General features: G+C 39.5%; 1 protein-coding gene across 1 annotated transcript; it reads right to left on the minus strand.

The window, feature by feature from the left end:
* Window positions 1-63: 63 nt before the first annotated feature.
* On the minus strand, window positions 64-23,950 carry LOC121739788 (ras-related protein Rab-5A). The gene is made up of 6 exons (XM_042132351.1): window positions 23,771-23,950; window positions 3,927-4,054; window positions 3,509-3,651; window positions 2,784-2,928; window positions 943-1,057; window positions 64-680 (listed from the first exon to the last, which is right to left on the minus strand). Exons 1-6 carry the CDS (start codon window positions 23,811-23,813, stop codon window positions 580-582), a joined length of 675 nt encoding a protein of 224 aa, XP_041988285.1. The 5' UTR covers window positions 23,814-23,950; the 3' UTR covers window positions 64-579.

Raw genomic sequence — 23,950 nt, forward strand, 5'->3', positions numbered from 1 at the left:
GGTCTCTTTTACTATGTTAAAGGCTACTTTTCTTAACTGGCAAGATATTCTATACCCTGTCAGTCAGTGTTCTCCAACCTCTTTTCATACGGGCCACAAACATGTGTTGGTCTTGGTATCGCGGGCCGCAAAAAGAAATTTTAGGGTTAAAAATAACGTTCTTTAAAATCAACGACTTAAAAAACTTTTACGACAGCATTACATATTTTTGCCGGTGGGCGTGAATTTCAAAATGGTCTAACATCACGCGGGCCACAGATAAAGTCCCCGCGGGCCGTGGGTTGGGGATAGCTGCTGTCGGTGATCATAACATTGTTCACAGTCAGTGTGGAGCGGTTGGTTTGCCCACCACCGAACCACATTATATGTATAATAGGAAAACGAAACTACTTTAAAACATCAGGGCGTCACCTGCCCCCTAATAGGAGGATGAAGAAGTCACCTTGCCTCTAATAGGAGGACCAGAGCATAACGTGCTTCCCTCCAGTAAGAGGATCAGAGGATCACCTGCCTCCAAGGGTCACCTATCCCCCAGAGTCACCTGTCCCCCAGGGTCACGTCCCTCACGGCGGGCGGGGGTCAGCAGCACTGCTTCTGCAGCTCACCGTGCGCGATGGTGTCCCCCCACACCGGCAGCTCCACCTTGCCCGTGTGCGTCGGTGTCTCCTCCGTCGGCATACCTGGCGATCATGTTAAGTTAGCGTTAATGCGACGAAGTCCTTCCTCACAATTTATTGAATTTAAATGGATTTTTAATAAGATCGATCAAATATTTTCGGAGCCTATCCATACTAGCACTGCTTGTCTGTCTGGCTGTCACTTTTTTGCGCTTAACCCATTGAATCTGATAAAATTCGGATGGCACAACGAATACGGTATATACAATAGATATAAACATTTGAATATTCAAAGCTGAAACATTTGAAAGGGTTTTCCACGTACCAACAGGTATCCTCTCCCCGTCCGGCGAGTGGTAGGCGCGCAGCGAGGCCACGGTGTCCGTCCGCGACAGCTCCAGCAGCTCGCGCGCCGTGTTCACGAACACGTGCTCGATGCCCTGACACACACACATACACATATTTACTACATTGCAGTGGCGACTGGCGACCTTACTCATTGCGAGGCCCCGGGCGGAAGATCTTTGCGAGGCCCCGGACGGCAGGTCTTTGCGAGGCCCTTTGTCTTACGAAAAAAAAACCTTGCGAGGCCCCTGCTAGTTCGAGGCCCCGCGCGATTGCCCTGATCGACACCCCCTAGGGCCGCCACTGCTACATTGTTGTAACTTATAAGTACACACACATCCGACATGCCGTTGCTACTCCCTTATAACACATGCTCGATGGACACGCACATACGCATTTTATTTGCATTACTCCGTTAGACAACTTCTTCCATTTTTGCGGAGCGATTTGTTAATATTGTGCTCGGTCTATTCCTAACGGAAAACGGAAAGTGGGGCAAAGAGAAAACATCGTAATAAGACGTTATTGTATTTGAGGAGACGGGTTATGTACATATAGGGGAGCCCAGCTCAAAGCGGCCATAGAAGGCAAAGCGGCCACCCTTAATATTTCGGTTATTTATGAAGGCAGAGCAACGTTGCTGCACTGGCGCATAGTGAACATCCCGCCCCGCCCGGCGCAGTGATGCGGTAGCGGTTGGGGAAGGCGCGAGCTTTTAGTGCCAAAAATATTGGAATTGCACGTTTTATTAAAAAAATGCAAGATCAATTCTTCCTGTTTTAATTATTTTCTTGTATATTTGAATGCTTCTATTTTCCCGGTGTCGTTGCTTATCTATTTAGCTTTATCTATGTTGTTTTTATTCTGGAGTATGATAAAAAATGCGAAAGAAAATTATGTTTAAGACAGAACGGTTGCCAAAGGGCAAAGCAGACCGGGCAAAGCGGCCAATAGGCCGCTAAGCTAATTGATAGTTTTTATATGATAATTACTTAAAACTATTTTTAGATGGTGAACAAACTTATCAAACGAAAACTATCCAGGGGTCATGGGAAGAGACTACGATGGCGCAGCTATTAAATATGTTCAACAAAATCGGGGTTCAGTCAAATTAGTAGAAAACAAACATAGTCATACTTTAAGGAGACATTTAAAAACAGGAATATAATATCGATAAAACAAAGTTTTATTGATATATTTTGACTATTTTTAGTTTAGAAGAGTAGATTATTTTTTATAAAAAAATATTGTGATTGTTGGGAGATAAACTTCTGTTAAGAAACCTCAGAAACTGGGCAGAAGCGATATAAGTAGTAGTTTACAGAATTGTTTTTGATAAATACGTATTTTTGAACATTTTTAGCATTCATTTTATAAAAAATATATTTATTTAATAGAAAAAAATACCATTTCTTGTGAACATTTGGGCTGGCCACGTTGCCCTTACCCCTATGGCCGCTTAAGGCGGGCCCTCGGGCAAAGCGGTTTTTGACAGGTTGTCGTAATATGTGAATCATGAGCTAATTTTAGATTTGGGTCAATATGAATCATACATAGCAGAAATATAAAAAATGCACTATCTGGTAGCACATTTTTTATTTTGAAATATATAATATTTCGTCTTTTTTTCAAATTGAAAGTTAAGGTGGCCACTTTGAGCTGACCTCCCCTATCCTGACCAGGCGGTGACACGTTACTGGCAGCTTACTATTGTGCGCTATTGGTAGATTGTATACAATGGTATTATCCCATCCAGCTCCGCCGAGCGTTTGGAAAATCGTGCACGGTCTTATCGACCCTATTACAAAGGCCGTAAGGTACCTGATCGTGCAGCGCGGAGGTCTCCGTGTAGGCGGCGCCGATTTCTGCGGCGAGGCGCTGGGCGTCGGCGCGGCTGACGGCGCGCGCGTGCTCCAGGTCGCTCTTGTTGCCCACCAGCGCCACCACCAGCGGCTCAGACACGTTGCTGAAAATTCAAGGATGGAATGCAGTGTGCTATCAGAGAAGTTGATTCCTAGGTAGATCGGGGACCTACATAGTTTTGTCGCGTTACGTCAAACATGTCTATTATGGTCAAACCCAGCCGACTGATCACAAATCACAATTAACATTAAATTGACATTAATCCGACCAAATTACGTTGGTCTGTCAACTGCCTAGGAATCAATTTCCTCGATGGTACAAATAAAAAAGATGTTTTGGCGCGTGGTCAAAATCAGATTGCCATTATCTTGTATGTTGTTGTGACATATACACAATCCAGGCTTATTACCAGGCAACATTCTTGCAACAATTTTTTGTGTGAACGAAATAACATCGATGATACTATGCATAACTTACAGATGTTTCTAGTTCACATCTCCATAATCCATATAACGGGATAACCAAGTGTCATCCTTGCCGATGTTTGTTGTAATTGTCGATGTTTGTGAACCAATAAAATATAAATAATATTCGTATTTACTGTATTTGTGACTGACTGAGACAGCCTGTGTTGAAAATGATTGATCGTTTAAGACATAAGAGTCATTCGAGCAAGTGTGTACCTCTGCAGCTCCTTAACCCAGGCGTCAATAGCTTTGAAGCTGGGCGCGCTGGTGATGTCGAAGACCAGGAGCGCGGCGTTCGCGTTGCGGTAGTACAGCGGCGCCATCGACCGGAACCGCTCCTGCCCCGCCGTGTCCCACACCTGCAAATGGCGGACCGTCGGTGAAACAAGATGGCGGACAGTGGGTGAAACAAAATGGCGGAACGTCTGCAACATAGATGATTAAAAGTCGGTGATAAAATGTATTTGTACAGAGTTTCATTAATGCTTCGAGCTTTGCCTGGACAAACTCAAATTGTGCTGTCTGTTCCGAATTGAAATATTCAGAAATGCATCGTAAATCCTCGCAAAGTCCCAATGTAAGCTGACCGTTGTGATGGCTTACTCAACGCGAATAGAGGAATAGTGTGTGTCACCTGCAACTTGATCCTGCTGTCGTCGAGGTTGATGTTGCAGGTGAAGAAGGAGGCACCGATGGTGGGCGAGATGTGCTTGGAGAACATCTTGCCGATGTATCGCACCACCATGCTCGTCTTGCCCACGCCTGGAACATACATTGTTTTTACCTTAAATTGAGGTCCTCATGTACCTAAAGTAATAAAAGTTAAGAAGTACCTAATCCCTGCCCATCTTTTACGCTCGAAAATATGGATGCCCCTTAGAACAAATAATATAATCCTTGAAGTAATGTGTGAGGTGGGTCACTAGAGGTTTATCCAAATACTAGCTGTTGCCCGCGACTTCGTCCGCGTTAGTATAGTAGATCACGTCCCAAGTATTATTTATTGTACAAAAATATTCAATGTACAGCATTCGACTTTCCTACGATTTTATTATATATAGATGTTCCGCGCGGCTTCGCTTGCGTAATTTAGGAATTTCACGCGACCGTACATTTTTCCGCAAAAAAATAGCCTATGTTCCTTAACGTGGTCTATTCTTCATGTTTGCCAAATAACATAAAAATTGCTCCAGTAGTTCTTAAGAAGATAATAAGCAATTTCATATAATTTCACCCGTTTTTTCCACATTTTCCTCTATTTCTTCGCTCCTATTAGTTGTAGAATAATAAAATATAGCCTATGATCTTTCTCGATAAATAGGCTATCTAACACTGAAAGAATTTCTCAAATCTGACCTGTAGTTCCTGAGATTAGCGCGTTCAAATAAGCCCTTTCAAATAATTTCCCCCCGTTTTTTCCACACTTCCCTCTATTTCTACGCTTTTATTAGTCTTAGCGTGATAAAATATAGCCTATAACCTTTCTCAACAAATGGACTATCTAACACTGAAAGATTTTTTTAAAATCGGACCAGTAGTTCCTGAGATTAGCGCGTTCAAATAAGCCCTTTCATATAATTTCCCCCGTTTTTTTTCACATTTTCCACTATTTCTTCGCTTCTATTAGTTTTAGCGTGATCAAATATATTTTGTAGCCTTCCTCGATCAATGGGCTATCTAACACTGAAAGAATTTTTCAAATCGAACCAGTAGTTCCTGCGATTAGCGCGTTCAAATAAGCCCTTTCAAATAATTTCCCCCCGTTTTTTCCACATTTTCCTCGTTCGCGCGCGTTCAAACAAACAAACAAACTAACAAACTCTGCAAAATTATAATATTAGTATAGATAACAAAATATGAGCGAGTGAACTGGCAATGAATGCATCCCCTCTCACCCCGCAACTCTCTGCTCCACGTTTAGGTATGAAACTCATAAGCATTAGCGACCGATCGCTCTTGTAGGGGCTGCCCCCCCCCCCCCCCCCCCCTGCCCGTACCTCGCTACGCCCATAATATGTTTACTACTACTAAAAATAATTCGGAATTTCAACGTGACGTTATTATATGTATAGATAGTGACCATTATTTCCATTTAGTAAGTCAATTCTATAGAAACAGAATCAAAACTGCAGAAGAAAACATTATTTAATATTTTTTGAAGTTTGGATGCTAGAAACTATAAATAGATATTTTAGGTATAGTGAAGGGCATCCACCGTGCCCTCGATGCCTATAGGCGGCACATCCTGCGATACAAACAGGTTTCTCGTGACTACTGACCGACTTATTAGTTATTACGTAGCTATGCAAGTCATTAGCACAATGAACAAATCCATACATAAAAATAATAATAATAAATTTTTTAAACATTTTGTAAAGCCCGCTGTACACATTGGGCCAGCGCATTGAGCCAGCGCATTGGGTCAGCGTGTGGTCTACTAAGTTAGGACTTAGGAGCAACTTTCCGTACTCAACAAGTTGGGCGCTGGCCCAATGCGCTGGCTCAATGCGCTGGCTCAATGCGTCGGCCTCCAATGCGTACAATGTGCGATTTGTCTAATTCTAGAGTTTCCAAATCCGAATAAGACAAACATCCAATATTGAGCATATAGAAAACCGGCGTTACACAACACTTATTGTGCTTAAAAATAAGTTCTAACTTCTAAAGGAGCAGAAAGCAACTCGCAAGCCGCGTCACAAACAAGATGAGAGACGCGCGAGGGCTGTCGCCTACCATAATAATTTATGATCCGTCTTATCATAGTAAAAGGAGGGGAAGTAAGTTATCTTCATATAAAAGCACCGCGCGCGGCTTGTATGTGTGCACCATAGTATCAATGCGTCGCCACGTACGGCACACAACAAAATCTCGGCGGTACTAGCCTTATAAAACTGGCCGAGATTTTGTTGTGTGCCGTACGTACTTGATACTATGGCGCACACATACAAGCCGCGCGCGGTGCCTTTGTATGAAGATAGTTACTTCCCCTCCTTTTACTATGGTCTTATTGCTTCCTTGTTCAGTAAAAAACAGTACCGAAGTCCGAAGCATTATTGCGCTGGCAAATGCGGACCAATAACTTGGGGTAAGGTTCCGTATCCGAGTTGAACGGGAATTGTAAATCGCGGCGAGCGCTGGCCGTTGGAGCTAATTCTCATCTCTCATACCTTCAAACGTTGCTTAGATCGCAGAAGCGCATTAAGTAGGTACTTACATACCTAATATGCTATCTGTTGCAACTTTGCAAGAGTACCTACAACTTACAAGCGATATTTGTGGTAAACCCGGCAGTCCCGAGCGATTCTTATTCCATGTCTGGTTCTATCAGGGGTATAATATTATATGTAACTCAAAAGTCTCAACAGATTGCGCTTATGTGAATTAAGTCGCATGACGTTTTGTTCGAAAAACAGAGGTTATCATCACAACCTCGGCAGATAAAACAAACTTTGTCTAAGATTTCCTTGTTCAATTACAAACTCTTTGAATCTATACTAATCTATAGGTACTTACTAATATTATAAAGCAGAAGAGTTTGTTTATTTGTTTGTTTGTTTGAACGCGCTTATCTCAGGAACTACTGGTCCGATTTGAAAATTTTTTTCACAAAACTGAAAGAATTGGCTATTTTACAAGATAGCCTATCTATACTAATATTATAATCTATACTAATATTATAAAGCGGAAGAGTTTGTTTGAACGCGCTAATCTCAGGAACTACTGTTCCGATTTGAAAAATTCTTTCAGTGTTAGATAGCCCATTTATCGAGGATGGATATGGACTATATAATAATGGGAGTGAAGAAAAAGAGGAAAATGTGGAAAAAACGGGGGAAATTATTTGAAAGGGCTTATCTCACGAACTACTGGAGCAATTTTTCTGTTACTTGGCACAGATAAGAACTAAGAAGTAGACCATGTGAAGGATCATAGGCTATTTTTTGTGGACTATCTAATTTACGCGGGCGAAGCCGCGCGGAACGTCTAGTAAAAAATAATAGTATTGAAATAACACAGTGTGTCCTATGTTAAACGTAATATTATTATTCTATCATTGGTTAAAGTAATATAATATACTTAAAGTAAAACAATGGCAAGGTGATTTTCGTGAATAGCTACTCGACGATGTAGCTATGCAAAAATTAGCCTGGTACAAATGGTTCTTTAGAGGACCGGTTGGTCACTCTAAGAGTTCACTAGAGGTCGGAGGAGTAAAGAGTAAAACTCGATTTACTGTGGTGAACTGAAGTGATTTATTGAACAATCTGAGCGGTTTATATACAAAAATTTTACATAATTATTATTATTACGAAACTGTACAGAACTGAAAAGATTAATTTTGATTGGCTAACACATTAGAAAAGGACATACAGAAAGGGATAAAAATATTTACAGAAACATGAAAGAGAAAAAAATCGAATAAGAAATATTTACACGGTTTTACGATTGCCGCGCGGGAAACTGGACGCACCGCGGCTCGCGGCGCTGGCATCGCGCGAGTATAAATATGGGCTCTCGCGGGCCGCGAACAGGGTTGCCAGATTGGGCGACAAGTAGCCAATTGGGCTATTTTGCGGTCCTCCGCGGCTACAAAAAATTTGGAATGGCGACTTATCGCCTGTTGGGCGACACGGTTTTTTACTTATCGCCTATTGGGCTACTGCCTACTATTGTATTTTCGTGAACGCGGCCATAATATCAACGAACGCAGCGATGCGTTGTCTATGCGCGGCCACTTTCACTCATAATCTGTGGTTCGCCGCGTGGGTGGCTGTTGAATATCATTCTGTTCAGGAGCAGAGAGAGCTCCGGTAGGAGTGTTAGTGTTCTGTGAGAGAGAGGCAGTAGATATCATAGATAATCTATACTAATATTATAAATGCGAAAGTATCTCTGTCTGTCTGTCTGTTTCGCTTTCACGCCAAAACTACCGAACCGATTGTAATGACATTTTGTATACAGATAGTCTTAAGCCTGAGAAAGGACATAGGCTACTTTTTTACTGGAAAAAAGGGTTGTAAGAGGGTGAAAATACGAAAATTTGTTCAAATTAAGTTAGTTCCAAAAATTCATACTAGATGGCGCCTTACGTCTCTTACATCGCGCTAACGCTTGCCCAACATCTTTCTATAAGAGGTGGTATCATCGTGAATTTGAGTTTCGATTTTTTTCGATTGTTATTTCTTTTTTACATTATTTAATAAGTCAGTACTTTATATTATATTATATATACAGTGACGTAACCTTAAACCTATCAATGATAAATAGTTTATGGGTAAAGTTGTGTAATTGGAGGGTTTAAAGCTTTAAAATTTGTCATAATATATTATAAAGTTTAATTTAAAAAAATGAAATATTATGTGCACACTGCACAGCTGTTTTGATTTAAGGGGTACCAGGGTTTTTTTATAAAAGCTTTTGACACCAATTTTGTTGACATCGCGCGCTATAAACTGAAGTCCACGCGGACGAAGTCGCGGGCAACAGCTAGTACATAATATATATTAGTATTATATTTAGGCTCAGTTCTGCAGCATATGCAGTCAGAAAAATTAGGGAAATTTCTGACGAAGATACGGCACGATTAGTATATTTTAGTTATTTTCATAGTAGGATGTCATATGGAATCCTTTTATGGGGAAACGCTGCCGACATTAATACAATATTTGTGCTGCAGAAGCGAGCCATACGTTCTATTTATAAAATGTCTGCTTTAGAATCTCTGAGAGATAAATTTAAAGAAATTGGTATTCTAACTGTTGCTTCTCAATACATTTTGGATAATGTAATATATGTTAGAAAAAATATAAGTAAATTTAAAGTTAAAAGTGACATTCACTCTAGGAATACTAGAAATAAGCACAAGCTAGATATGCCGGTGATCAGACTTAGTAAAGTCAGTAAATCTTTTAAAGGTCAATGTATACGCCTTTACAACAAAATCCCAGAAAACGTTCAAAATCTTTCCATTAATAAATTTAAAAAAGTAGTTAAAGAAAGTTTGTGTGCCAAAGCCTATTATAAGGTCAATGATTTCATAAACGATGGCACACCTTGGGAGTAGGATGGCTTCTTGCAAGGCTACTTCTTCATTATTATAGGACTTACAATTATGTATGTGGATATTGTATATAATATTTAGTTACAAAATTGTAAACTTTATTTTAAAAGATTAATTTTTTTCTCACTTTTCTTGGTAAAAAAGTGGGCCCCGTGCGAGTTTCTTACGCCGGTTCTTCTCGCCGGGTTAGTTCCCGAACCGGTGGTAGGCATCATGTAGGACTTTCTGAAAACATTTATTTTAAATTTATTCAGAAATAAAACAATTTTGATTTGATTTGATTTGATATACTGAGTAGATATGTTGGATCGTAATTTGCTCGACACCATCCAACTTTTTGCAGCAGATGACGATTAATATGCATAAAACATTTTTTATTTGTAAATACATAATTTTAAAATTAATAATATGAATTATAGATTTTCATTGCTAAATGTCACTTTTATAGTTGGGAAAAAAACCCCAAAAAATAAAAACAACTCGTTACCACTAATGCAAATTTACAAGTAAGTATCCAATTAAACCAAGAATCTTATGTTATATTATATAAGCTTCTTGAATTAAACGAAGCAAGTCTCCTTAAAATATTGATAAAATTGCATGTAAATACATAACTCTAATGTAATAGAACAGTAGCAAATAATATTATTCATACGTTTTATTGACATTACGTTTAATTACCGTGTTTCTTTTTTATTGGGCTACTTTGGGCTATCTTTTTATCGCGAAGTGGCGATTTGATCGGTCTTTGATCTGGCAACCCTGGCCGCGAATTCAGTCCGCGCGCGCATTCCATACCGACGACGTCTCGCTGCCGGTCGCCGCCGTGCCGGTAATAATTGTAGTGCCGCCATTTTGTGAAGATGGAAGCTCTGCAAACGCCATGAAGACCGTAGCCACGCTGCGAAGATCCCTCGCTCGACGTAACCTCGATGTTAAGACGCGTAGTGTTGTTGCGAAGAATTCTTATTAGAAAAATGCCTTTTTCAAGGCCGGTTCATGTCCGGTATTATTACACGGACAGCTGTTTCTCTTGTCATTGCGAACGTACGTTCTTTGCAGAGCGATTTTCTTCTGTGTTTCAACTTCTATAACGAACGTATACAAAGACGGCGTGCGTTCTTTTCAGAGCGCGTTGTTTTCTTTGTTTCATCGGCGAACGAACGTAGGTACTGCTACAGTGCTCCCCCTCAAGCGAAGCGTACCGGCAGTCTGACGGCACGGCCCGTTCTTGTTGTCTTCTGTACTGGACTTGCTGGTGTCTTCTGCTTAATCGGTGTTGCACTTGGTAATGGTTGTGAGGTAACAGGTAAAGGTAATGAGGTAACGGTAAAAGGTAATGAGGTATTTTGAGGTAAATTATTGGTATGTGAAGGTAAGGTAGCAGGTAAATTGGTATTAGGTAAGTTGAGAATTACCGGTGACTGTTGTACATTGCTCGTTGACTCGCCGAGGTAATCTTCACTCAGTATGTAGGCGGGCTTCAAACGATCGATGGATACTGTTGCTGTGCGATCGGGTAGTTGTATTACGAAGTATTTTTCTTCTCGTCGGAGAACTTTGTACGGCCCGTCGTACGGTGTTTGAAGTGGTTTCCTTACGGCGTCGTTACGTAAAAATACGTATTCGCACGTAAGTAGATCACGATGTATGAAGATGTTGCGTTGATTACCGTGGCGCTGTACATTGTTTTTCGGCTTGAGAGAGTTGATATTTTTTCGTAGTTGCTCGATGTAGGTATGATCTAGGCTCGATGATGATGATGATGTTGTAGTTTCGAAGAAGTCGGCCGGTAATCGTAAGTTACGACCGTAGGTTAATTCGGCGGCGCTGACTCCGGTGTCCTCTCGTATGGCGGCGCGTAGTCCGAGTAAAACTGTAGGTAGCTCGTCGATCCACGATGTATTACTGTTGATGAGTCTTGTTTTCAGTGAATTCTTGAGACTTCGATGCCAGCGTTCGATCATGCCGTTAGATTGCGGGTGATACGGCGTTGTACGAGTTTTTTTGATACCCATACATCGAGTTAGGTTGACGAACAGCTGACTCTCGAACTGACGTCCTTGATCGGTTGTTATTGTAGTCGGACACCCGAATCTCGCTATCCATTGCTCGTAAAATACTCTTGCGACGGTTTCGGCGGTGATGTCGGTGAGTGGTACAGCTTCAGGCCATTTTGTCGAGCGATCGATCATAGTAAGTAGGTATCTATGACCACTCGCTGTTGTAGGCAGCGGTCCGATGATGTCGGTGTGTGTATGTTGAAAGCGGTCGACTTGTGGGAATGTCGACACGGCGCTCGATGTATGTCGTTGTATTTTGCTTCGCTGACATTGTATGCAGGTTTTCGTCCACTCGCTAATGTCGGAGTTCATTGACGGCCAGAAGAATTTTTGCGCGATGAGTTTTCTTGATGCTTTTGTTCCAGGATGACTTATGTTATGAATGGAGTCGAACACGGCGCGTCGAAAGTCTTGTGGAATGTACGGCCGGACGTATTTTGTTGAAGTTTCGCATACAATCTTGATATCGGAGTTAGGTAGCGTAGTTGTTTTGAAACTTAAGTTTTCTTGACTGTAGAGTGTAGGTAACGTGCTATCTCGCTCTTGCGCGTGAGATAACTCTTCATAATTTACAGCTGACGGCGTGTTTATTGTTTCGATGCGGCTAAATGTATCGGCGACTATGTTGTCTTTTCCGCTGATATGACGAATGTCGTGCGTGAATTCGGAGATAAAAAGTAGTTGTCGAGTTCTTCTCGGAGTTTCCGATGTTGATGTTTTCTTCTGTATGGCGAATGTCAATGGCTTGTGGTCGGTGAATATAATGAGTTCTCGGCCTTCGAATATTTTTCTGAAATATTTTACTGACATGTAGATAGCTTGAAGTTCGCGATCGTAGGTGCTGTACTTCGTTTGCGCTGTTGTAAATTTCTTCGAGAAGTAGCCGAGTGGTTGCCATTTGTTATTGTTGAATTGTTGTATTACAGCTCCCGCTGCGGTGTCCGAGGCGTCGGAGAAAATAGCGATCGGTGCTTTGTGATTCGGGTGGGCAAGCAAAACAGCGTTTTTGATGCTATTTTTGCATGCCACGAATGCTTCTTTTGATGTCTCGTTCCACTCGATCGGTGTCTTGTCTCGCTTTTTCGCATTATGTAGGTATGCGTGTAGCGGGGCTTGAATAGTGGCGGCGTTCGGTATGCTGTCTCGGTAGAAATTGAGCATACCGAGGAAACGTCGCAATTCTTCTATGTTTTTTGGTAATGGGAATTCTTCTATTGCTTGTAGTTTGTCTTGTGGCGGCTTGATTCCGTCGCTGTTTACGGTGAAGCCGAGGAATTTTACTTCTTGTTTTCCGAGTACACATTTGGCTGGGTTTATCGTGATTCCGTTTTCTTCTAGGCGTTGAAGAACACACCGCAGATGTTGGCGATGTTCTTCTTCGCTGCTGGATGCGATCAACAAGTCGTCGATGAACGAGAAGACGAAGTCGTAGCCTTGCAGTATTTCGTGTATAAAACGTTGAAATGTCTGGCCTGCGTTCCTAAGGCCGGGACACATTCTCGGGAATTCGAATAAACCGAATGGTGTGATGATTGCTGTCTTTTCTATATCCTCTTCATGGACTGGTAATTGCTGGTAGGCTCGGTTTAAGTCGATCGTCGAGAAAATAGTTTTTCCGGCGAGTTGAAAGGTGAAGTCTCGTAGTCGGGGAATAGGGTAGCGGTCGGGCTTCGTTACTGCGTTTAGTCGTCGGTAGTCGCCGCATACCCTTATGTCGCCGTTTTTCTTCGGTACGACGTGAAGTGGAGAAGACCAGGCGCTCTTGCTGGGACGACAGAGACCTTGTTGCATCATATTTTCGAATTCTTTCTTGACTTGATTGTAGCGATGTGGCTGTAGCGGTCGGGCGCGACAATGTAGCGGTGGCCCAGACGTCTCGATGAAGTGTTCGACGCTGTGTTTCGGTGTGATGTTCATCGCTGTCAGTCGTGTGATGCCGGGGAAGTCAGCTAGTATGTCGTGGTACGACTGCGTGCTGTCGACGCTACGGACAGTAGGTACGTCCGTGTAGCGTCCGGGAGCGTTAATATGTAGACTGGTTCTCCCGTCGATGAGTCTTCTGTTCTTCAAGTCGACTATGAGTTCGTGGTGTTGCAGGAAGTCGGCACCGAGGATTGGCTTCGAGACTGCGGCGACGATGAACTTCCATTTGTATGGTCGGCGAAGTCCGATGTTAAGTTCTAATGTTTTCTCGCCGTATGTCGGTATGACGGTGTTGTTGGCGGCGTAGAGTTGAAAAGGTAGCGGCTGGAGATGGAGGCCTTTCTTTTTTGGTATGACGGATATATTGGCACCCGTGTCTACCAAAAAAGTGAGATTCGTAGTCTTGTCCGTGACGAATAGGCGGTATTGTTTGTTGTGAACGCCGGATTCCGCCGCTGCCAACGTTCTGTCTAGTTTTCCGTCGTGTTGAACGTACACGGTTGTGTACATTTTCTTGCTTCCTTCCCGAATTTGCTGTGGTAGTAGCAGAAAGGCGATGGTGATGTAGACCGTGGACGCGATGTTGATCGTTGCCGGAATCTTGATGTCGATCGATGTCTTGACCTTGAGCGTTGATAGTAATTTTCTCTTCTATAATTATTGTTGTTGTACTGTTGTTTTTTTAACTCGGCGACTTCTAGTGACAGCTTGCGGATTTCTTCGATTAGGAGGCACTCGACGTTTGATGAAGTTGATGCGGAGCTATTTACACGATGAGATGAGATGCTATTTACATTATTTACAGTTGACTGCTCGATGATCTTGTCGGCTAGCGCAGCTTGTTCGTCGAGTGTGGTCTTCGACTGGAAAGTTTCGCTGACGGCCAGGACGGAGCGAATATTTGTAGGGAGGAGATTGGCCCACATGAGTTGAAGAGTAGAATCGGGGACCTTGTTGCGAGCCAGGTTTCGCATACGTCTGAGAAGTTGTGAAGGTTTTTGGTCTCCCAATTCCATGTCCGACAGCAGCGTTTGGAATTGCCGACTGTCAGATTCTTCGTATGCGGAGATGAGCCGGTCCTTGAGAGCTTGATACTCGTTTGTTTCTGGCGGGTTGTACAGAAGATCGGCGATTTGCTCGATGTCTTCTTTTTCTAGACGAGCGATGACCATCTGGGAGAGCTGGCTTTGGTTTTTCTGAAGATTGCTGGTGGCTGCCTCGAATGTGACGAACCAGAGCCTAGGTTTGTCTCTCCAGAATGGCGGAATTCGCATCGAAAGTGCGATGCCGGCGATTTCCTGCGATGACGGTGACGTCGCCGTGTTGCTGGTGAGTGCCGAGGTTTCGGGCAGGGATTCGCCTCTGTTTTCCATTGTGATGCAGGGTGCAGGTGCAGCGATTCGAGGTGCAGTGTCGTCGTGCAGCGTTTTCCCGAGCAGAGTTTCCTCTTGAAGGTACTTGCTGTTCTTCGGGCAGAGTTTCTTCTTGCAGAGGTTGCTTGTTGTCCTTCGGGGTCACCAGTTTAGAGGACCGGTTGGTCACTCTAAGAGTTCACTAGAGGTCGGAGGAGTAAAGAGTAAAACTCGATTTACTGTGGTGAACTGAAGTGATTTATTGAACAATCTGAGCGGTTTATATACAAAAATTTTACATAATTATTATTATTACGAAACTGTACAGAACTGAAAAGATTAATTTTGATTGGCTAACACATTAGAAAAGGACATACAGAAAGGGATAAAAATATTTACAGAAACATGAAAGAGAAAAAAATCGAATAAGAAATATTTACACGGTTTTACGATTGCCGCGCGGGAAACTGGACGCACCGCGGCTCGCGGCGCTGGCATCGCGCGAGTATAAATATGGGCTCTCGCGGGCCGCGAATTCAGTCCGCGCGCGCATTCCATACCGACGACGTCTCGCTGCCGGTCGCCGCCGTGCCGGTAATAATTGTAGTGCCGCCATTTTGTGAAGATGGAAGCTCTGCAAACGCCATGAAGACCGTAGCCACGCTGCGAAGATCCCTCGCTCGACGTAACCTCGATGTTAAGACGCGTAGTGTTGTTGCGAAGAATTCTTATTAGAAAAATGCCTTTTTCAAGGCCGGTTCATGTCCGGTATTATTACACGGACAGCTGTTTCTCTTGTCATTGCGAACGTACGTTCTTTGCAGAGCGATTTTCTTCTGTGTTTCAACTTCTATAACGAACGTATACAAAGACGGCGTGCGTTCTTTTCAGAGCGCGTTGTTTTCTTTGTTTCATCGGCGAACGAACGTAGGTACTGCTACAGTTCAATTGTTTTATTTAAATTAATATATTGGCATAAGTATGGCGTTAGACACACCCGAGAAGTATGGCATTACGCTACCGCCTATTTCTTTTTTTCGACTATCTGAAAATACAAGCATTTTTGTGGAACAAATCGTTCGACACTCGTTATTTATCCGACGCGTTCGATTAACGCCGACGCGTTTGGGCCGCCAGTGCGAGCGCTATGACCATCATTTTCCTTTTTGCCCTTACGTAATTAGACTCCTGAAAAAACGCCATACTGATACAAATGGCCAATAATTTTGTGTCACCATCTTCCGGTCTATACAAATAATAAGTTTGAAAGTATTATCACTTATTTTTGTATATATATATATACACCCTGTATAATAAGTTTGTACAAAACCTTTTCATGTGTGAACGTCACAACTAGGGCATCGAAAACCGGACCCAATTTTCAAAACCCGGGTTTTCGGTTTTTTTTAAACGAAAACCCGGGTACCCGGGTTTTTCGGGTTTTTTCGGGTTTTCTTAAAATTCAAAGATTAACGAAGCGAAAATACTTTAAATATGATTTTCAGCGATTGCCAACACCTTTCCAGCAAAATACTATTTAAATACCATAGTGTGCGGTCACATACTTAAAAAAAGCGACTATTTACCTCTCCTATTATATATATTGGATCTTATCAAAGCTAGGGATTAAGATTTTCGGGTTAAGATTAAGTATTACAACAAGCTTCACCTCCAAATTACATAATTATATTATTAAATGTATTTGTATTTTATCTATCAAGAATTTTTGAAGACAGTAAATGGAAGAATAACCTTAAATATAAAAAGTATTCCAACAAATCTTTATTTAATCTTTTACATTTTTATTGCTGATAGTCACGTTATTAATTTTTATTTTGTTCTTATTGATGATATACCTGTAATTAAATTTTTGTGCCTAGTTTTTACTTGAAATTGCCTTTTATCTGCCTTGCTACGGTATGAAGCCGAATATTCTTTGCAATTTAAGGCTACTTTTCTGTTATCCAACAAAACTGGAAAATCTTACATTACTGAAAAATCTTACATTATACTACACCTCAAAGCTTTTTGTAGTCATTAGTTCTAGTCACAATAGACAAAATTCATGTCAGATTACTATATAATTGATCAGACCAGACCATAATATTATGGCAAATGCGGAATGTTGCTTTTAATGAATTTGGAAGAATAACCATGGTGGCACGTGTAACAACACACAATAAATTATCTCTGGCGCTGGTGCTTGCTTTCATCTCGATTCACTAAAATCACGTGTTTCAATAATTCCGCAGTGAGTATGACATCCACGGCTGGCTAAAGAAAGCCACCATTCGTCCTATTATGTGTTACCAACATCAGTCTCTCAAAAAATAAAAAGCAATCTGCCGCATTTGTCAGACTGCAATACAAAAATATGGATTCAAAATATACTTGATGGAAACTCCTCGGCATGGTTATATCAGTTTCTAGGGGCTAATATTGTCGCTTTTTGTTATGTTGTGAATATAACAAATAATGACAAAAAGCATAACGACAAACAAAAACCTTTAAGTGTTTTTAGTAAGTTAGACGACTGAAAATAATGACTTTAAATTGCAAAGAAGACTGGGTGTCATACCGCAGCAAGACACAATAAATATTTTTTTGTAAAAATACTGTATGCAGCCAAACATCGATCAGTATAAATTATTACTATTAATTTGACAGTCAGCAATAAAAATATCTCATTCGAATAACATTTTCAATTTATGAAACGAAATAAAGATTTGTTGACTTATCATTGATTTTTTGTGACTGTAGATACCTGTGATTGCTTTGTATACGATAAAATTCGGAAAAGTGTTTAAATAATATGTTTTATTAAATATTAAAAAATAAGCTATCATTGTTCCATATACTGTCTTCAAAAATTCCTGACAGGTTTCTAAATATTCCAAAAATACAAATATCCCGAAGACTTTGTTGATGGGTGTATTTTATCACCAACGGTCCATACAAGTTTCAATGTTTTGTAACCTAGTGGCTGACTTACCCATCATCAAAAGTCTACGGTACTTTCAACAGACTTAGAAGTTTGAAGCTGTCCACACTTTATTTTGTAAACCTTTGATCACATAATAAACAAAACTGTAGTCAATCACTGAATGTTGATTGAAAACTATAAAATAAGTTTAACAAGACTTGGCTTCTATGAAATTTGAAAACTTTTTGCGAAGGATAGATTGTTTGAAGAGACTTGGCTTTTTACATTGAATAGTTTTGGTAGATTTTTTAAAATATGTATTATTAATAAATATTTTTATGACAATTAGTCTTTAATGCTCCTAAAACGAAACTTTTCCTTAAAAATATTATATTTTGTTTAATTATGACCAGTATAAATAATTAAACCTATACAATATGTTATAAAAATAAATAATTTGTATGTTACTTTGTTATAAATACCATTAAATTAGGTCTGGCCTTTAATAATTATCAAAAAAACGAAAAACCCGAAAAGCTCGAAAAACCCGGGTTCCATTTTTGAAACCCGGGTTTTCTCATAATCCCCAAAACCCGGGTTTTCCCGGGTTTTCGGGTTTCGGGAAAACCCGGTCTCGATGCCCTAGTCACAACTGAACGTCCAATTTTGATGAAATATGTTATGGTGATACTACAAGTCCTAGGAAGGCATACCTACTATGATTTTATTATAGACTAGCGGCCCGCCCCGGCTTCGCACGGGTGGACATTGATAATTATTGTTACACTTGATTAAAATATAATTCAATTATTATTATTAAATCTGGTAAATACTAACTAAGCTATAGCTGGTAAGTAATTTGACCTGGTTTGTACCGGCGCAACGTTACTATTGCATATTTTTAACCGACTTCCAAAAAGGAGGAGGTTATATTATGTTCGGCTGTGGATATTTTTTTTTTAGATTAAAAAGTAGGATAATAATTGTAATAGTCAGACATACGATATCGCGGACTTTTACGTTGATATTAATGTCCTCTATAACTTATAAAGCTAGTCTATAATTTATAAAGCTTACAATACATATATGGAATATTTTGGTAGTTTTTTTACACAATTAACATTAATGTTAAAACGGTTCCCTTTTTTCTCCCATTAAATAATTATAGGCTATAGCCTATGTTCAGCAGAAATAGTGTAGATTTAAAAATATGCATTAATTATACTTCCATCGGCATCGTGGGTATCGCAGACACAATTAGGGTTGCTGAGGATTCCTCTTCCTCATAATGAGGAAGTTCCGCAATAATTTGGGTTCCTCAACCGTTACCGCATCCTCATAAATAAAAATACAAAAATCCTCTTCCGCTATCGCTTCCTCAAAATTTAGGAGGAATTTATGAGGAATTTCACTGCGCATGCGCGTCGCGTATCTAATCATGGCAACGCACACGCCAGAGCGCGATGCCGGACCGAACGGGCGAGCGAGACCTACCCTCTCGCCACCCGCGCTGTTCCTTGTTTGTTTGTTTTAATTTTATTGACATAATATAGCAAGCGTTGTTTTGTTTACGCGTGTACGCACTACGCCGAAACGCACGCAGTGCGAATAATCTAATGATTTGACTTCTTTTATCGAAAATCGAAATGAGACCGAAGTGTAGTGCTATAGGTATATATTTTTTTTTTAATTTGGTTCACAAAACAAGATACAATTCACAATACATGCAGTTATAAATAATATAGTATAAAAATGACTAATACTAGGGAATGTATCTCTCCAGGAAGTGCAACATGCACATAACAAAATAAAAGAGTTGTGTCAACTAAATACTAAATTAAATACAGTTACAAAAAGAAAAGGAAAAAAAAAGACAGCCATTACCCTAACCGAAGATGCCCATAAGAGACTTTTTAGAAGAGACAAGAGAACCAGAGAATATGTCGTAAGCCGTATTGATAGCATTATAAGATGAACATATCAGGGGTTCCCAGACTTTTTTTGTCCACTGCCCACTTTGAGAACAAAATATGTTTAAGTGCCCCCATTGTTTCACCTACTTTCTTTTCCTAATTTAAATTAAGGGGCTTTTGCCACAAATTTGTCGCTAATATTAGCCCCCCCAGCCGCTACAAAATGCCGCCATTTTTTCTGAGTCCCACACTGCCCCCCTTTAGACCTTCAGCGCCCACAAGGAGGCGTAATCGCCCACATTGGGAAACGCTGTACTATATGGACGTACTTCCTCTTCCGCTTCCTCATCCGCATCCTCTTCCTCATAAAAATATCCTCTTCCTCATCCGCATCCTCTAAATTTGCGCGTGACAATTCCTCTTCCTCCTCCTCTTCCTCATAATCACTTCCTTAACAACCCTAGACACAATAGATCTTCAATAATTGTTATGCTGGCAGCCGGCTGCCGCTATTGGAGATTTATAGTTATAGAAATTAATTATAATAGCAATCAAAAATAATAGTCATTCAAAACGTAATGAAATAATGAAGCACTATAATATCATCCCATCAATGAAGCGGCACCCAGCTGTAGCATAACTATTATATTATAAACTAGCGACCCGCCCCGGCTTCGCACGGGTATAAAATATAAATAGCCACTGAAAAAATTATTGAAATCGATTCAGCAATTAGCAGTTTTGATTTACATTTATTATAGCGAGCGGTCGCCCGCGGCTCCGCCCGCTGCAAAAAGCATACCCAGGAAAGACTAGGTCAGCAAAATGATTGCCAGGTCAATTCACAGACTCCGACACTAACATAGACGACGCAGTCATTATTATACGTAGGCTGCACACTGCACAGATTGTTTTCCTCCCGCACGCGCACCCTCGCCTTGGTGACACCCACTATCCTAATATTTTAATTTCGCCATAACTTCTAAACCAAACGTCCAATTTTAATCATTCAAAGACCAAATATTATGTATATAAAATGTACTTAGTGATGAAATAATTTATTTTGATAAGGATTATTAGCATGAGTAAAATAAATCCGTTTAAATGTAGTCCAAAAAAATATCAAGATTTTTAAATAAAAAAAGGGTTGTTGTGCCTCACTTGACATAGATAGGTATAGTGTGTCGCGGATATTTTTGTAGATACTTATAAGATCTACATGTATTTAGAACATTGTATGGTTCTATCTTTTATAGTTTAGGCAGCGTACGCAAAATAAGTAAATTTTCTGGTTGTTTCCGAAAAACTAAAATATCTTACGGAACCCTATATTTTCCAAAATAAAAGTAGCCTTTGTTACTCGTAAATAATGTAGCTTTCGAATGGTGAAAGAATTTTTAAAATCGGTCTAGTAGTTTTTGAGCCTATTCATTACAATTAAACAAACAAACAAAGTTTACCTCTTTATAATATTAGTATAGATCTATTGTGTCTGCGATTCCCATGATCGAGGTAATAATAATTAATATTTACGTGGACTCTCCGGGCGAGCACACCCACGCGGCGCGCCTTGACGACGCCCAATTCGCAACGTGCAGCAGAAATCGTAATATTTTAATTTCGCCATAACATTAAAACCAAACGTGCAATTTTCATCATTCAAAGACCAAATATTATCTACATTAACTGTACTTAGTAATGAAATAATTTATTTTGATAAGAATTAATGCCATGAGTAAAATAAAGGCATTTAAATGTAGTCCAAAAACATTTCAAGATTTTTTAAATAAAAAAATGGTTATTGTGCCTCACTCAACATAGATAGGTATAGTGTGTCACGGACTTTTTTGTAGATATTTAAAAGATCTACAATTACTTAGAACATTTTATGGTTCTATCTTTTATAGTTAAGGCAGCGTACGCGAAAAAAGTAACATTTCTGGTTGATTTTTTACACCTTGCGGCTTGCGTCCGAAAATCTCAAATATCTTACGGAACCCTATTTTTTTCCAAAATAAAATTTAGCCTATGTTCAGCAGAATTAATGTAGGATTCCAATGGTAAAAGAATCTTTCAAATCGGTCCAGTAGTTTCGGAGCCTATTCAAGACAAACAAACAAACAATCAAATCTTTCCTCTTTATAATAGTAGTGTAGATATTAAAATCAAATAATCTAGTGTACAGCATTGTATACTCTTAATTAAAATACTTATAGCACAAAGTTTATATAATATTATATGGAGGCCTAAGAAATATAGCAATAATAAGTAATGAAGGTAAGTCTAATTAACGTATGGAAGAGTGATCACACTAATATGTAGTGTGAAATCCTATTACAATTGTAAGAATTCTAACTAAGACTTAACTATTCGGCTTGACCTTATTATTAATAATAATCATTGCAATATTATAATAAGCACATTACTTTCTTGTAAAAAGTATAAGTAATTATAATGATAAAACTCATTATAATTACTTATACTTTTTTCCTAGTTTTACCTAGATTTATCAATAAAATTTGGCCTTGATATTTCCTCACCATTGTATATTAAACATATTTTATAATCTTTATAATTAACAAATCACCAGTAATTTTGTTTTTTATTCTGGTATGACCGTGTCTGTAAATTATTATTTTTAATGATTGACTAATTGATATTTAACATTAAAATTCAATTTATAAGAAACTGATGCATCCTGACGGACATCCTTTATTTTTTATTGCCATTTTATGCAAAACAAATGGTAGACGTAGTGTAGCAGCAACTTATATCGGCTTTGTTATAGTTCATGCTCTGCTCAACAACATAATATCACTTACCATAACAAGCTTTTTAAATTATTCTTTGTATAATATAAGATACTAGCTGTCCCGGTGAACTTCGTGTCACTTTAAAACCTTCCTTGGACTTCTATGAATATTTTGAGCCTAAAATTAGCCCAATCCGTTCAGCCGTTTTCGAGTTTTAGCATTACTAATACAATTGGAAATCTATTTTTATATATATAGATATAGAGTGAGGGTTGCTTTTGAATTACGCATTATAGGGAGGGGGCGGGAGAGGAGGGGGGAAGGGAAGGGGGGGCGAGGGGGAACCCCCCACTCCCTCCCTAAATTTAGGAAATCAGTAGTTACCACGAAAAAATTTTTTTTAGTTTTTGGGGTTATGCTCAATAAAACAACCAAATTAGTGGACTTGCGACAAAATTAGTCTTCTTTGGGTGTGGGCAAACTCGGTTCAAAGTATGTCTTATATTGTAAATAAACAGCTCCGATGACTCGGGCATCTGCGGGAATGCAACGCCCTATCGCCCTTGCGTAACAAATTATAGGCACTTATTTGCACCCTGGCAAACTAACTAAAGGCTTAATTGCAACCCCTATATTTTTTATAGATATAATATTATAACAACTAGCTTCAATTAATTATTAGTCGACGGAGCCCCGCTACGGGGGGCTCCTATTTATGGGTGGTTTACAAAAAATAACCACGAATCTAACCTAACCCAACCAAGTCGTATTGGGCCAGCACAGAGTGATACATTGATATAATTAATTACCTAAGAATTGTATACTGTTCTTATGACACTTAAATACGTTTTACAACAAATTACGCGTAAAACAAAACGTAACTATAGTGAAAAATTAATTTTATAGACATGTTAACAAAAAATAATGTTCCGTCACACGTAACTTCAAACACGTATTAAAAAAAAACTATGCATCTCCTAGATACAAATCAGGTGTCATTTGAAAGGGGTAACTAACCCCTATAAAATGCCACCGTTCCCCCCTCTCTACCTATAATGCGTGATTCAAATTCCAACCCATAGAGTGTTATATAGGGTTAAGTTAAACAAAGAGACTAATTTGCAGAGGATTTTAGGTTTATAGCCAAAAAGTTTTATGAAATAATTTTAAACTGTACTACCTTATACTTATATCAAAGATGTTTTTAAAAAGTATATTGGTAGTCGTGTATTTAAAGCAAATAAAGGTTTGTATTTATATTCTATGAGTAACTTTGATAGGATAAATCGCAATTATGTTTACACAAAGTTTTAAATAAGTACACAATCCTATCAAAGTTTTTTGATGATGTTATGCGGGCAGTGGCCACATTATACAATATAACACATAATATTGCATCGTTAGCTGCGAATACCAGTTTTTCCGGTTTGTTAAATCATACTACAATACTGTCTACATTTTTGTTATAAATTAGAGTTTAATAAACTTACCTTGTGACCCGAGCACAACAATTTTGCCTTCCACAACTTTCATATTGATTTAATAACACTATTCTGTTATTGAAAAACCTGATACAATAAATAAACATAATATTCCTATAAGCAATAGCATTTTTGTAAATAATCGACGTCCATTCTCGTTATTTACGAAAACATTTCTGTTTTTTACTT

Source organism: Aricia agestis, chromosome 2, assembly GCF_905147365.1.
Source record: "Aricia agestis chromosome 2, ilAriAges1.1, whole genome shotgun sequence".
In the NCBI taxonomy this organism is placed as follows: domain Eukaryota; kingdom Metazoa; phylum Arthropoda; class Insecta; order Lepidoptera; family Lycaenidae; genus Aricia; species Aricia agestis.

Excerpts from the sequence above, each read along its gene's own strand:
- LOC121739788 (XM_042132351.1), bottom strand. The coding sequence starts at position 23,813 with ATGAAAGTTGTGGAAGGCAAAATTGTTGTGCTCGGGTCACAAG. Across the intron at positions 3,652-3,926 it reads ACAGCAGGATCAAGTTGCAG|GTGTGGGACACGGCGGGGCA; the intron begins GTGACACACACT and ends CGCCATTTGCAG. Across the intron at positions 2,929-3,508 it reads TGGGTTAAGGAGCTGCAGAG|CAACGTGTCTGAGCCGCTGG; the intron begins GTACACACTTGC and ends TTGAATTTTCAG.